This window comes from Physella acuta, unplaced genomic scaffold (genome assembly GCF_028476545.2).
Source record: "Physella acuta isolate Inbredline_101_S28 unplaced genomic scaffold, ASM2847654v3 ptg000890l, whole genome shotgun sequence".
In the NCBI taxonomy this organism is placed as follows: Eukaryota; Metazoa; Mollusca; class Gastropoda; family Physidae; genus Physella; species Physella acuta.
In genome coordinates this window covers 190497-205672 of record NW_026732407.1, presented here as the reverse complement: position 1 = coordinate 205672, position 15176 = coordinate 190497, and the positions used below count along the sequence as shown (strand labels likewise).

General features: G+C 31.4%; 2 protein-coding genes across 4 annotated transcripts; both read right to left on the bottom strand.

Moving 5' to 3' along the window:
- Positions 1–1520: 1520 nt before the first annotated feature.
- On the bottom strand, positions 1521–6749 carry LOC131952797 (sodium-dependent glucose transporter 1B). 2 transcript variants are annotated; one of them, XM_059315647.1, is made up of 4 exons: positions 6653–6749; positions 4622–4768; positions 4382–4520; positions 1521–3096 (listed from the first exon to the last, which is right to left on the bottom strand). In XM_059315647.1, exons 1-4 carry the CDS (start codon positions 6653–6655, stop codon positions 1970–1972), a joined length of 1416 nt encoding a protein of 471 aa, XP_059171630.1. In that variant the 5' UTR covers positions 6656–6749; the 3' UTR covers positions 1521–1969. The 2 variants fall into 2 exon arrangements, with proteins under 2 accessions (XP_059171630.1, XP_059171629.1); XM_059315646.1 differs by lacking the exon at positions 6653–6749 and adding an exon at positions 5972–6432.
- A 2076-nt stretch (positions 6750–8825) lies between these two features.
- On the bottom strand, positions 8826–12780 carry LOC131952796 (sodium-dependent glucose transporter 1A). Of its 2 annotated transcripts, XM_059315645.1 has the most exons (5): positions 12502–12780; positions 11933–12079; positions 11697–11835; positions 10198–11046; positions 9908–10067 (listed from the first exon to the last, which is right to left on the bottom strand). In XM_059315645.1, the coding sequence occupies exons 1-5, from the start codon at positions 12652–12654 to the stop codon at positions 10018–10020; spliced, it is 1338 nt and encodes a 445-aa protein (XP_059171628.1). In that variant the 5' UTR covers positions 12655–12780; the 3' UTR covers positions 9908–10017. The 2 variants fall into 2 exon arrangements, with proteins under 2 accessions (XP_059171627.1, XP_059171628.1); XM_059315644.1 differs by having other exon boundaries at positions 8826–11046.
- Positions 12781–15176: the final 2396 nt, after the last annotated feature.

Below are 15176 nucleotides of genomic sequence, written 5' to 3'. Positions count from 1 at the left end.
CCTTTACAAATAGGTTTTTCACAGAGGCCACTCAGGGCCTGGCCGGGAAGGCTAGTACTTCATAAATTCATATGCGTTTTTCGAGAAATTGGAAATAAAGTACTAATTCTGGTCACCGGAAATCACTCAAAATTTTACAGAAAAAAAAGAAAATTAGACCTTTTACTTATATATGAAATTTCCTCTATCAGAAACAGTACTCAAGTTATAGGCATTTGAAAAACCAAAAGTAGAGTAAATTCCACTTCCGGTAATCGGAAATTGAAAGGTTGGTACAGATTTACAAATTTGATGTTATACTTAGGCCTGCTAATGGGATTTGAAAAGAATCATTTTAGAATCACTTTAAAAAATATCGAAAACATTTATGATGAGTTTTGTGTAAGCAACTAAGCAGTTGTAAAAGCTTCTTTTACTGGTCGATACAGGCCTAGGTCTACTACAAGCATATAACAAAAGCTTGTTTTGGTTACCTCATTAAGTTCCTTTACAAATTGTACGTCAACACGCTACCCGCCTCATGGATCTAGTGTGTAACGTGAGCTAATCAATTGAGGTTAATGACTCGGTTAACGTTAAAGCTGTTAAAGAATTGAGTAGGTAACAGTTGATATTTTATGTATGCGCTGTTAAGCTTAAAAATATTTCGAGAACCTGTTTGAAATATAATAACTTTTTAAGATGGAATAGCTATTCATATATTTATTGCCGAACAGTCTCAAACATTTTTCTCCTGGGGGAGGGGCAGCAGGAGCGGATTAAGCTTGAGCGGGGACCCCGGCTGAAATTTTTGAAGGCTGGTAATCATTTCCACACACACACACACACACAATGTTCATTAAAAAACGAATTACAAGGGAATTGCTTATTTCCGCCTCCACAAGCCACTTCTTAATTCTGCCATCGTTTCCTTGTCTTCTAGGTCATACACCTACTGTTTTCAACGTCATTCTCGCACTAAATCTCTTTATCAAAACTAAAGTCACATCACACATAGATCTACTTTCTAACCCACTGTCCTCTGTAAGTAAGCTAACTCTTCGGGCGTCTTTTATCTTTGTCATTATCTGTCTAGGTCATTATCTCTCTAATGTAGGCTTAAGTTGGTCCCGTCGCCTGTATAAGTCCTAACATGTACGTAGCGCAGAAACATGGCTCGTCATCAAGCACAAGTATGCTATGAGTGCACCAAAATACTAGCCCTGATTAAAAAATAATTTTTTATTAAGTTACTTGAATCATTGTGAATTATTTTTGGCCCATTTGTAAAAAATTCATTTTAATTTTTTTAATGTGTTGCATAAATAAATGGCTTTTTTTTCAAGAGCACTTTGATATATTTATCATTACCTGGTAGTGACAACAAAACCACATCTACTTCCCTAATTTCATAAAATATAGCCTAAAATGCTTTATTCATAGATACCATCTCAATTTATTCATTTTAAAGAGTGAAAATAAGAATGAGTAAAAATTAAGATCAAATCTACAAATATCAAACTTTCTTGTGTTGATACCACTACAAATAAAATAAAAACGTACTTAGGAAAGCACAATACACTAACATTATCATTTTTTATCATCACATAAGTAATCAATTTAACAAACAAGATTTTGAGGTAACTTATTAAAACCGAAGTCAATTGTTTTTTTAATTCAGTATCACAAAATTGTGTCTACCCAGCATAATGTATGTAGATGCTCATCATAATATTAAAAAATACAGATATCACTAAACTCTAGCATCCATATTATTCATCAAATAAGTAATCAATTTAACAATGTCTTTGTGGTAACTTATTAAAACATAAGTCTATTTTTTTTAAATACACTATCCAAAATTGTGGTTTCCAATTCAATATAAAATATCACATTATTCTGCCTTGTGCATACACTTCATTCAGATAACAAAATATTAGAATGAAATTTAAACTATTATTTTACAACAAAGTAACAACATAATTTATTTTCATGAACTTGAATCAATATTTTGAAGAATTTCTGATGTTTTTAAGTCATTCTCTAGAAATTTTTCTGTTTCTTCAAGTGGTGTCTCCACGACTTTCTCTACATTTTTACTATCTCCAACTTTTCCATAAACTTTGTTGAGATAACATCTGTTAAATAACAGGAGAAATAGAAAAATACAACACAGCAACAAAGTTTGGCTTAACAAAACATAACAGAACCACATGTTGGAAACTTCTTCCATAAGATAACCAATGATAAGTGGGTTGATCATCATGCCGATTGAACTAGCAATAAGGATGAAAGAAGAAACCCAACCAGTGACTTTAAGCAGTTCTGATTCTGTCCAACTAAAACCAGCAGGGAAAACAGCAGACATGGAAATACCAGCCATGCCAGCAAAAACTGTGATTGCATCAATTTGAGAAAATAAAGCACTTATTGTGAACCCTGAATAAGCTATGACCATTAAAATTGTATATAAACTAATTAATTTCACAGCTATAACATATTTAGACACAAAAATGCTAAGAAATCTGCCAACTGCAAATGAAGCCCAATAGAAAGTAGTTATGTAAGCACCTTTTGACTTAGAAACTTCATCATACTCAGTAACAACAAAAGTCATGAGGAATGATGCAAATGTATCCTCGACACAGCAATAGACTAAATAGAAGAAACATAATACTAAGATAACAAATATATTTAAATGTCGAGGTAGTTTTCTACTGTGAACTTTTTGTGTGTATTTCTCTTCAGATTTATGCTCTGTTTGTTTTTCTACAATACTTAGATATATAAAAGGAAAAGAAGTTAGTATAGCAATAATGCCAGCTATAAGAAATGCATAATAAACATTTGTAGTTCTTGCTTTTACCAACATGGTACCATTGGTAGCTAACCATGTCATGTTGGATGTATTTTCTTGCTTCCACTGACTTGTTGAGTTCATAAAAATTGTAGGTTCACCATCTGTTCTACTGGTACTGTTCCCTGTTTCTTTCTCTGCTAGGAAGGGCTCTGTAAACAATGGTGTGAGAACCCCTCCTAAAGCAAAGGTAAAATGTATAAATTGTAGAAGTGGTTGACCATCACTTCCCCAAATACGTATATGCTCAGCATTCACAACTGAAAAATTAATTTACATGTACAGATTATTTTAATTTTTTTTATTTTTATTTTAAGTATAATAATTTATAAACTAAAGTTAAACTATACTATTGCAACATAATATTTTTAACCAATTTTAATCAGTCTTACAAATAAAACTCTCTGTTAAGATATCATTTATTTTAAACATATTTTATTATTGTTTTAAAAGTTTTAACTAATTAAAAACTAAATATGTTTTCCCTAAATTTTACTTTGATACAAAGCTTATTTTTTAACAAATAGCAGTGAACTAGAAATGCTTTTTTTTGTAAGTCACACATATTGTTATTAAAAGGCTGCAGCATTAAAAGGCAAAGAATTTTTTTGTCTGTGATTGTTTTACTCCACTATTTGTGCAATATGTGGATCTAATATCTTTAGAACTCACCTCGATATCACTAACCCTGATCCCTAACACTATTGCCTAAATCTTAACACTAGCACCTAATCTCAATGTCTAACCCAAAACCTAATCTCTAAACCTAATGCCTTACCCTAACCTTAATGCCTAACCCCAAAAAATTATTTTAAAAAAAAACCAGCTTTTAATAGTAAAATAGAAAAAAAAAGCAAAATAAAAACTCTGATACAAAAAGAATAGAACCCATGCCACAAAAAAATAAATATGTACGCATGCACAGGACTATAAATTTTTAAAATAATATGAATGTCTCCTAAAAAAAATTTCGAACTATGAAGGTATCTAATTATTTAGGCCTACATTGCAACACTTGTTGTTATTTCTGTTTTCGACATAGCGAGAAGCTTCAAGCAGGTGATACGTTGGCAATCTTGTTTTCTGCTCCATGCTATAGAATTATCTAAGACTTAACATTGAACTATTACCTACGCTCAATATATCAGCTGCCATAAAGACAAATAAGACAAATAAAATTAAAAACTGCTAGGGTTAAAACATACACTATGCTACTCTGGTTAAAACAACAGTTGTATGAGTGAAGAAATAGTAATGCATCTATTAGTGTATTGTGAAATTATCACCAAAGTAAATAAATGAAAATGAGGCTTGACTGATTTCACTAGACATCTTTGCTTTTGTAACCATAAAAAATAGGAGGTAAAATGACACAACTTAACAGTTTAATATCTTTCTTTTATCTTAAATACAACTGAATAAAAAAATAATTCATTCCAGTCACTTTATACGTTAAAAATGGAAAAATCATTATGTAGCAAGTGAGAAACATTATAGTTATAATATTGACCTGTTTGTACATGTGAAAAAAAACAAAGTACTTACAGGTATCTATACCTCCACAGAACATGTTAGTAGAAAATCTGCTCATTAGCATGAGAACAAAAGGTGAACAATGAGGGGTAATGATAGCCATGATTCCAGCTCCTGCATTGACAATGACCATGACGACATTGTTTCTAACCTGATAATGAGTTCACAGAAGAAAATTTAGTTTAAAAATGCATAGCCTATAAATAAAGAATTAAATAGAAACTATGAATTGTTAATGAAATCAAGACCTACCTTGCCATGTACAAAGCCACTGATGAAAGATCCAACCATGTAACCAAATGATGCAGCAGTAAAAAATGAAGAGGCAGTCTCAACATCAGTCCCTGTGATAATCTGCAGGTCTAAAAATGATGGCCCTTGCTGACCAATTATGATGCCCTAAATACAGAATTGAATAGGATAACAGAGCTTTTGCTTGTATATGGTGATGCTGTACAAATACTTGTTTGTTGTATAAAACCAATAGTTTATACAGCAGTGAATTTTATTTTTTTAAATGTAAATTCCTTAAGTTACTAGCTGTCTTGTGTAAAACAACTACTTGTTGAAAATATTGGTGCATTGCTCTGATAGAAGTCAACTGAGGCTAATTTTGAGGTTCAATGAGGAACCACCATAATTGTTTCCAGGATTTTCCAACGAACTTTACACTTACAATACATATTATTTTACTATGCTGATGAAATCAAGTACCTGTACATATAATGAGATGATTAATACACTTCAAAGACCATTACATCAAGGATATTTTTTTTTTCACATCTGGGTGCCAGTTATGTGTCCAAATTTATTTAGTTACATTAAAGGTAAACTGTTACCATTATAATCATTACATCACATTATTATAAGCTCTAACATTCTGTATATTACCACTGCCAAGTATCTAGGGTCTACACCTTTCATTTCTATTGATAAGTGTGGTCTATCATTATTTTTTTTTAATTTTTATAAACAATTTCTTTTGTAGGCATACATACAAAATAACAAGTATGTTAAGAATAAGGTCGACCTATTTAAAACGGGGGGGGGGGGGGGGGGGGGAGGGGAGAGGTTGTTAATGTGTGTTACTCATTTCCACTTTGAAAAAAAAAATCAAATTGCTTGTTGTTTTAATTGAATTTTTCATGCTTGTTCATAATAAAACTTAAATTTGAGATTGAGCCAATCAATAAACATATCAACCATGTTATGACCTCTTGTGGTGAAAATATGTTATTTACGAAACTGAATAGGTAAGTCAACACATTTAGATATAAATACGGGGTCATCCATAAACGACGTCAAGCTTTTTTGTAGATTTTACTGTTGGGAGAGGGGGGGGGGCTTTAACCCCCCCCCCCCCCCTTAAATTGCAGTTTTTTATTATTTTATACATCGATTTATTTCAAAAATATTATTGAGCTAGGTCAACATACATATTATAATAGATCTAACTAATTTTCAATTAGACCCTTCGCTTTTTAAAAAGTTAATTAAAACGTGAAATAAGCTGCTAAAACTTTTTTAAATGAAAATTTTCAAAGTGTCTACGCTTTTTTAAAAAAAGTAGTGCTAAGCAACGTAGCATTGTGAAAAACCTACCAACGTGAAACTGGATAAGGAGAACAGGAAAGATTGTGTAACCCTCCATCTGTAGGCTTTGTCGTTTTGTAGTCGCGATAGAACACCGGGAGCAAGCTGTGTGCTACAAGATTTACTACTAGGTGATCCTTCACTGTGTATATTTTCTTCCATCCTTATTATATTAGTCAGTCGGTTGGCATATTCTTTAAATTATAGGCTACACTATTTTATTTTACTATTCATTCATCTAAACTCTAAGCCTAGTTCAATTCATCGTAGTTAATTTAATTTATAAGACCACATCCTTAAAATTTGAACAAACATTTATTTCAATGAAAATTACAATAGCATAAACTATTAAACTTGGAACTAGGGTGTATGTAAGTCTACAGTGTGCAGGCCTAGCCTACCTAATTGGATATAGAAGTAAGCCTAAAGTGTGCAAAAGCATGAGTGTGTACCAAAGTTTGTTGTACCATGGTTTATTGTAACAGTTTTTTGTACCATGGTACTTTTGGTTTTGGGTCATGTTACCATTCACACAAAAATTAAATGAATTGCTACTCTTAGTACTCTAGCCAAACAACGAATTTAAAATACTTGAAATTAAAAAAAAAAAAATGGACTCGCCTAGATTTTGATCTGTATGGAATTGGAATTATTAATATAATTTTAACATAGCCTACAATGAATGCTTACCATATACAAATGCTTTAGTTATTCGTAGATAAGCAAAAATATGATAATTTAAACTTTAAAAGTTTAAGTTTAAAGTTAGAATATGCGCTCTTACATGTTAGCCAATTTTCTTAAATCATTTGGTTATTTAGTATGTACTATTTTATTTTAACCCTATTTTACCACACTATGACTATACTATATACTATACTTAACTCTAGGCCTACTATTTTGTATTCATTAAATTAATAACAAAATACTTTTGGGATAGGAAAATAGACTATAGACAAAGTTCTACTTAAAGAGGAGATAATTTTATCTATGACAGTAAGTAGGGCCAAGAATGACAAAGATCAATTAGATTTAGATCTATGATGGTCTTAACTCTTAACAGACCCGACTGCCAAATAGATTATTTTTTAAACAGAACTAACAACTTACACCAACTTACGAAAGTTTACGAAAACATTTTTCCGCGAGAAACGTGAAAAAAAAAACCTTCGCTATTTTTACAAGCTTTTTTTAAAACTTGCTTCCTCTGTCTATCGGTCTTTCTTAATCCTTGATCGAAACAGAAGAGCAAAATTTCGGGCACTTCTAACCGATAAATTTCTTTAAAATTTGGCACTATTTTGCAATATAATATTAAATTTGACTGAATTGTATGACTAATTAATTTTTAATGAATTGATTAAAGTTTTCTGAAATTAGTACACTGTTATATATTCAAAGGAAATCATTAATTTTCTCCTTTTTAGTGGAATATTACATAATAGTTTGTTATTAAAAGGTTTTTATGCATGTTTTTTAAATTTAATTGCTTCCTAGTAGTAATTGGGAGGGTGTGGAAAGCTCTACAAGTGTTTACACGACTGACTTGATGCAGGCGATGCAAATTAGTGCCGCGAGGAATGGTAGGTTAGGATCCCGCTTGGTTAAAACTGCTCTGTCTTTACTAGGGCTATATTCTGTATCTGTGTCTACCCTTAGCATTGAAATATCCCTTTCTGTTTATAGTTTATATTGCTATTGATAGTAGTAGTAGGCCTAAACATGCAGTCTTGGTAAAATACGAATTAGTGCACCGACAGTTTTGTCTCGCGTTTTACTCCAACCCGATTCATACGCAGACGCTGATATCTGCGAACATTTTACCACACCCGAATTCCAACACGCTGATGATTTACATGAACTTTGATGCAGAATTTTTAAACTTTTTTTTTTAGTTTGAATTTTTATTTGTAGCCGCGCTGCCTCAAACGTATTTCAAGTCCAGTGAATCTGATGTTCAAATTTTTATAACACCCAAAATTCTTCGATGATTGAATAACTATTTTTATTGTTCAATGATTAGATAAATAAATTAATTTTTAGGCCTAATGTTCGATTATGTTCTTTATATGTCCGATATTTTTCGGTTAGGCCTTCATATTTGAATTAAATTTTCATGCAAATAAAAGTTAAATGTTGCCATTCTATAAAGTATAAAGAAATGTAGACTACTCTTGACCTTGGTTTCTGTAACGCTAATTTTGCAAGTGCCTACACGCTTAATCTAAACCATATGAAACTAACACTGACTTACAGTGACCCCTATGCCCTATACCGTGTTCGGATTTTTCTCCCACGGACACGAAAAAATGATCCGGCGATCGTAGAAGCTACGCTGTTTAGAATTGGCATATTAAAAAATGTTTCTTCTCGCATTTTACGAAGACGCTGTTGCTTTTGTCGTGTTTATGGGTTAAAACTGACGAGCGAGACTTCGATCACTTCTAATGGACCTATTTCTTTGACACTTGGCACGTTGGTCAAGACCCAATGACTATTTAAAAAAGTAGTTTTTTCCGCGTTAATAGTATACACTTCTTGTGTCATTTGGCGCGCAAGTTACTTAGTCATGCAATTGTGCTGTATTAAAATGAATAAGTATTGAAAAGAAAACATTTAAAAAACGACAAATTACCTTTTTACTTATTAAATATTACTAAAATCATAACTGACTAAATCCTTTGATAATGAAGAGGAAAGGGTTGCAGATGTACCTTTCCACACTGTGTTTTAGGCATGTTGAGCAAATGTTTCATAACTACACCTGCTCAATTTATTCTAATTGAAGTGAACTAATCATCTTAAAATTTTAAAAATTAGCACACTGGTCTAGGGTTTAATGGCCTTGGTATGTGTAAAAAAAGGAGAATTTAAGCAGTTTTGTTATATTGGTACTATTTAAAACAAAACAGAAAAAAGCACTATAACTATAACCTCTAGCATAATCCTTCATCACATACATAATCAACTTGACAAAAAATTTGGTCATGTTTTATTTAAACATAATTCATTTTAAAAATACATTACCACAAATTAGGGTTCCTTATAAATACTTTAAGTTGAATTTACAATATCACATTATCCTGCATTGTGCATACACTTCATTAATATAACAAAACATTCTTCTTAAATATAGATACCACATATGACATTAAATCCTTGTTGCTTTGATTATTCTGCCTTATTTATAATAGAATAAAACCTGTATTTAGAAATGTTTCTAATAATAAGCATTATGAGTACGTTTATATATTTTTATTTTCATTCGGTTAATTTTAATTAAGCCAACATCCACATTAGTTTTAAACAACAATGACCTGCCCCTGCTAAGTCTATGTTTGGTTCTCATATATGAAAACATCAATGAATACATCACGTCTAAATGATCAGATATTGCTACTAATGTATCAGTTTGCCTCCCCATTTATACTTTTTGCTAATTTATACATGAATTTGAAATGACTAATTAAATATAAAATTAGAATGAAAATTAGATGTTTTTGCATTGTAATGGTATACAAATTAATATGGAAAGTAGTAAAAATGCATATACTGCATTAGAACCGGGTCAAAATTGAGTAACAAGTTTTGTCACAAAAAGACATTGTGACTGAAGAAAAACCTTACAATAATGTACAATGTCAACAGCCATGAAGGAAAGGGGAAATATTTATGAGAAAACATATAGAAAAAACTGAACAGCAGGCTTAAACTTTTCTAAGAGAAAGACCAGCTTGGCAACAGGAACATTAAGGTGATGCATGAAATGGGTATGGCAACATGAGTAACGTGAGGAATATTATTAACTATTAAATTATTTGAAAGGAGAATGAAATCAAAGCAAAGGATTTAAAAGTATGAAAAGAAATAGCGACTCCTGTACTGAAGATGACAACAAAGACAAAGAAAAATTATTAAATTGTTTTTAAAAATCAAACTAAAAACATAATTTTCTTTTCATGTTGTTAAACTGATACTGGAAAATTGTTCTAATGTTTTCAAATCACTCTCTAGAAACGTATCTGTTTCTTGAAGTGGAGTCTCCACGATTATCTCTAAATTTCTACTATCTCCAACTTTTCCATAAACTTTGTTGAGATAACATCTGTTAAATAACAGGAGAAATAAGAAGATACTGCAAACTACAAATGTTTGTAACAACAAAACATAACAGAACCACATGTTAGAAACTTCTTCCATAAGATAACCAATGATAAGTGGGTTGATCATCATACCTGTAGAACTCCCAATAAGAATGAAAGACGAAACCCAACCAGTAACTTTAAGAAGTTCTGATTCTGTCCATGAAAACCCAGCAGCAAAAACAGCAGACATGGAAATACCAGCCATGCCAGCAAAAACTGTGATTGCATCAATCTGTGCAAAGAAAGCACTTATTGTAAAACATGAAAAAGCTATTACCATTAGGAATGTGTATAAACTAATTAATTTCACAGCTATGACATATTTTGACACAAAAATGCTGAGAAATCTGCCCACAGCCAAGGAGGCCCAGTAAAAAGTAGTTATGTAAGCACCTTTTGACTTAGAAACTTCATCATATTCAGTAACAACAAAAGTCATGAGGAATGATGCAAATGTATCCTCCACAGAGCAATAAACTAAATAGAAGAAAGATATAGCAAAGATTAACAGGACTGTAAGATGTTTAGGAAGTTTTCTACTGTGAACCTTTTGAGTGTATTTCTCTACAGAGTTTTGTTCAGTAGACTTTTCTATAAAACTTAGATATATAAAAGGAAAAGAAGTTAGTATAGCAATGAAGCCAGATATAATAAATGCATAATGAACATTTGTAGTTCTTGCTTTTACCAACATGGTACCATTGGTAGCTAACCATGTTATGTTGGATGTATTTTCTTGCTTCCACTGACTTGTTGAGTTCATAAAAATTGTAGGTTCACCATATGTTCTACTGGTACTGTTCCCTGTTTCTTTCTCTGCTAGGAAGGGCTCTGTAAACAATGGTGTGAGAACCCCTCCTAAAGCATATGTAAAATGTATAAATTGTAGAAGTGGTTGACCATCACTTCCCCATATACGTATATGCTCAGCATTCACAACTGAAAAAGATAGTTGCACATAAAAAATTTCAAAATTTTTTTAAATAATGTTAAAGTAAAGAGCTGAAATGACATGATTTTTGTTTACTAGTTTCTTCTTCTTCTTTGTTCTTAATTTTTAGTGTTGGAAGGGACCGAGCCATATCTGCCAGAGGGTTTGAACTCGAGACTTTTTCGAATTAAACAACCATGAGCTTTTGCCGACTTGACCATGCCTCCAACACAAGTATATGTGTCAACTGGCTATGTGCCACTTAGGCCATTGACTCCGATTTCAGCCTGCTTTTATTTTGGATTTGTTTCCTCCATAGCCTTTGTCCAAGCAAGAACAAACTACAAGGCAGCAGTTGTTTAATTTTGGAGTTGTCTCTCCTATACATGGTGTTTTGAAGTATGAAGGCCTATAATTCATGTAAAATGGTTACTCAGTTTATTACTAAATGGTCACCATGCTAAACTTCTGTTCCTCTGTAACACTATGCTCACTGTTTTTCCCTGTGTTTTTATACACAAGTTGAACCATAGCTCACTATAGTGGCAGGTGAGAAAGGAGTGGCTAGTTAACAGAAACATGTAGTAAAATTCTATCTAGGAAGCTTCTTTCCATCTCAAGCTTTAACTTTGGTAAATGTGGCCCAAAAACTACTTACTGGTATCTATACCTCCACAGAACATGTTAGTAGAAAATCTGATTATCAGCATGAGAACAAAAGGTGAACAGTGAGGTGTGATGATAGCCATAACTCCAGCCCCTACATTGATAATGACCATTATCACATTGTTTTTAACCTGGCAATGAAATCACAGATTTTAACTCTCATGAAAATGTGCATTATTTAAGTATTAAATAGAAAACAATGAGCTGTTAATGGCAAACTAGTCCTACCTTGCCATGTACAAAGCCACTGATGAAAGATCCCACCATGTAACCAAATGATGCAGCAGTAAAAAATGAAGAGGCAGTCTCAACATCAGTCCCTGTGATAATCTGCAGGTCTAAAAATGATGGCCCTTGTTGACCTAAAATAATACCCTAAGAAAGGAAAGAAAATGTGAACTGCTTATATAATTTTGCTCATTATAATATAAATATTATTAAAAAACACACTCAACACATTAGGCCTATTGTACAGATAGCAGTCATACCAATAAGTTAAGACGCATAAATTTAAATCTTTATGTGTGTGTGTGTGTATATATATATATATATATATATATATATATATATATGTATATATATATATATATATATATATATATATATATATATATATATATATATATAGTATATATATATATATATAATATACACACACACACATAGATATATAAAGGACAATATTTAAATTATTTATCTTATTTGGCTCCATACAGTTCTGTTCTAAATTAAAGTAAAGTAAGAATATTAGCCTATATTACAATCAATATCATAAAATTTAAAAAAAAAAAACATACCAAAGTGAAATAAGATAATGATAACAGGAAAGTTTGTGTAACCCTCCATCTGTAGGCTTTATCATTTTGTAGTTGTGATAGAACACCAGGAGCAGGCTGTGTTCTACTAGATTTACTACTAGGTGATCCTTTGCATTGTAAATTATCCTCCATCTTTATGTTATGTAGAATAATAAAATTTATAGATGGAGTTGCACACTGCTTTAAGCCTTCATAATTTACAAATCTAATAGGCCCCTACTGAATTTTATCAATAAATGTTTGTTTAAACTTAGGATAGTATAGACTCAGTGAATATTGAAATATTGGCTAAAATGGCATGACTAATAATGCGCTAACACTGAGTAATAATAAAAATAACATTAAAACTAGGCCTAAGGCAAGGTGTGCTCAAGCATCCACGTGGACCATAGTTTTTTGTACCACAGTTTGATATACCCTGATTTAGACATGATTTTCTTAGGGTCATGTTACACTTCGACTCGCTTGAGAAGCATTTGTTTTTATGCGAGCGGATCAGAGTCAATAACCTTTTTAAAAAATTAGAGTCTAGATCTAGATTGTTTTAACAGGTCAATAGATTCTCTAGGCCTAATGACTAATGTTATGTAAAAACAAATCCACTTTAGTCTAGGCCTTGATGAATAAAATTATTAAAAGTAAATATAAAATTAAATGTCCAACGAAATCCCCCCGGCACGGCCTCTCCTGTGGGCTTAAAAACAATACAATTTCATTTGAATATGTGAGGTAACATACCACGCTACCCACAGTGTTGGGCCTTTAAAAAAGAACGTCTCCCTACTCATTTATTATCATTAGACCTAAATTCTTGTGTAAAAAATTAGCTTATAGTTTAGAGCCTACACATTTTGCAATCAAAATAAACAGCGAATAGCGGCCATTTCAAAAGCCTACGGCTACATATTCATTTGAGTGGTTTCCCTTTTGATTCTATTCGCATGGAAAACTTATTTTGCTGACGAAAAAATAATCACCGATTTTCCTTTTTTTTTAAATTATGTACAAAGCATGCTATTTACTTTACTAAGTTCATTTGTCTTTTAATTTAAAAAAAAAAAAGAAAAGGTTGGGGGTTCAATTTCAAAACCTGCTTTTTTTATTTTTAAAGTAATTAAATTATCAAACATGAAAAAAAAAGGGGGGGGGGGAGATTGTCCATAAATGACATCACACATTAGAGTAGGGGTGGACTTTTTCAGTGATGAGGGAGAGTTTACAAAAGCATAAACACACTTTCCAGCACCTGTATTGAACTACACATTTTGCCAAAATCTACCATATATTAAATAATTATATATATATATATATATATATATATATATATATATATATATATATATATATATATATATCAGGAATTGGCCTCTAAATACTGAGGACAGTTTTCAACTCCTGTTGGTCCTGGCCTTGGTTAATTCTATTCTACTAATTTCTATTTTAGTCTACGTTGCCATATCACTCTTTGTAAACCTTGCAGTATTTAGAGGCCTATAGATACCATCTATTCCTGACAAACCACCCGCATCAGAACTGCTACTAGTGACTACTGTCTAAAGTTAAAGGCATTAAGAACATTATGAAAGGTCAGCTGGACCTGCAACAAATATAATTCACTCCTACAGAAGATCTGGTATCAAAAACAAGTCCATACAAATTGGAACTTGGGATATCTCATGCTCAAAAAGTGTCCACATGAATGTTGATGACTAGCAACCTAATACCCCATTATCAAGAAGATTCAATAATTATAACATCAGAAGTTGTATTATTTGTATACAAAGTCTAAATATCAGAAAAAGCTTGTTTTTCTAAAAGCTAAAACAGATTCAAACTGTTTAAAATAATTAAAGTTTCTGCCTCTGATGTATAATAATGTGAAAAATAAATTCAAACATTTCAACATTTGGGTCTAAAAACTGTCACATTTTGATTTTTCCACAAATTAAAGTTCATTTTTTAATTTCATATTTTCAATCGTTCATACATTTAATGTTGATGCACACAAAAAAAAACAATCTAATTAGGCAAAAATAAAAACACTTTTGGACTCACATGTTTGGATGCACCAAAAGGAATCTAACCAAAGCTGTATTTTTTTTTTTTTGTTATGTATAGTACTATTCCTACATCGTTTAAACTTTAATACATACATTTTTATTTAAGATTAGTTTGAAAGCTAACTTGGAGAATTTTGCATTTGTCAATTACAGGCCTACATGCAATGAAGGAAGTAAAGAAAATTCTTTTTAAACTTCTATTATTTACCAATTTTAATTCAAAAATTAGGGTCAGCATGTTTCTTGTAGATTGATTATGCCGCATTAGGCCTATTTATTGATAACTGATATAAAATCATAAACAAAATACTTTAAAATTTTAGCATCAAGCAACTTAGTGATAATGTAGCAAAAAAACTGTGAATAAATTACCGCATGTTCTTTTTCACTATCTTGATCAGATTGTTAGTAAATATAATACTAATAGTATTACAATTTTTATAAATTACCACTATGGAAAGATTCAGTGAGAAAAGATAGCAAAAATATTTTGCTTATGTCCATCTAAAGCAGCTTTCCATATCTAAATTCAATTTTAAATTTAAAGAAGAAAAATATTTCAAGAATCTCAAACTCAGTAAATATAAATTATAA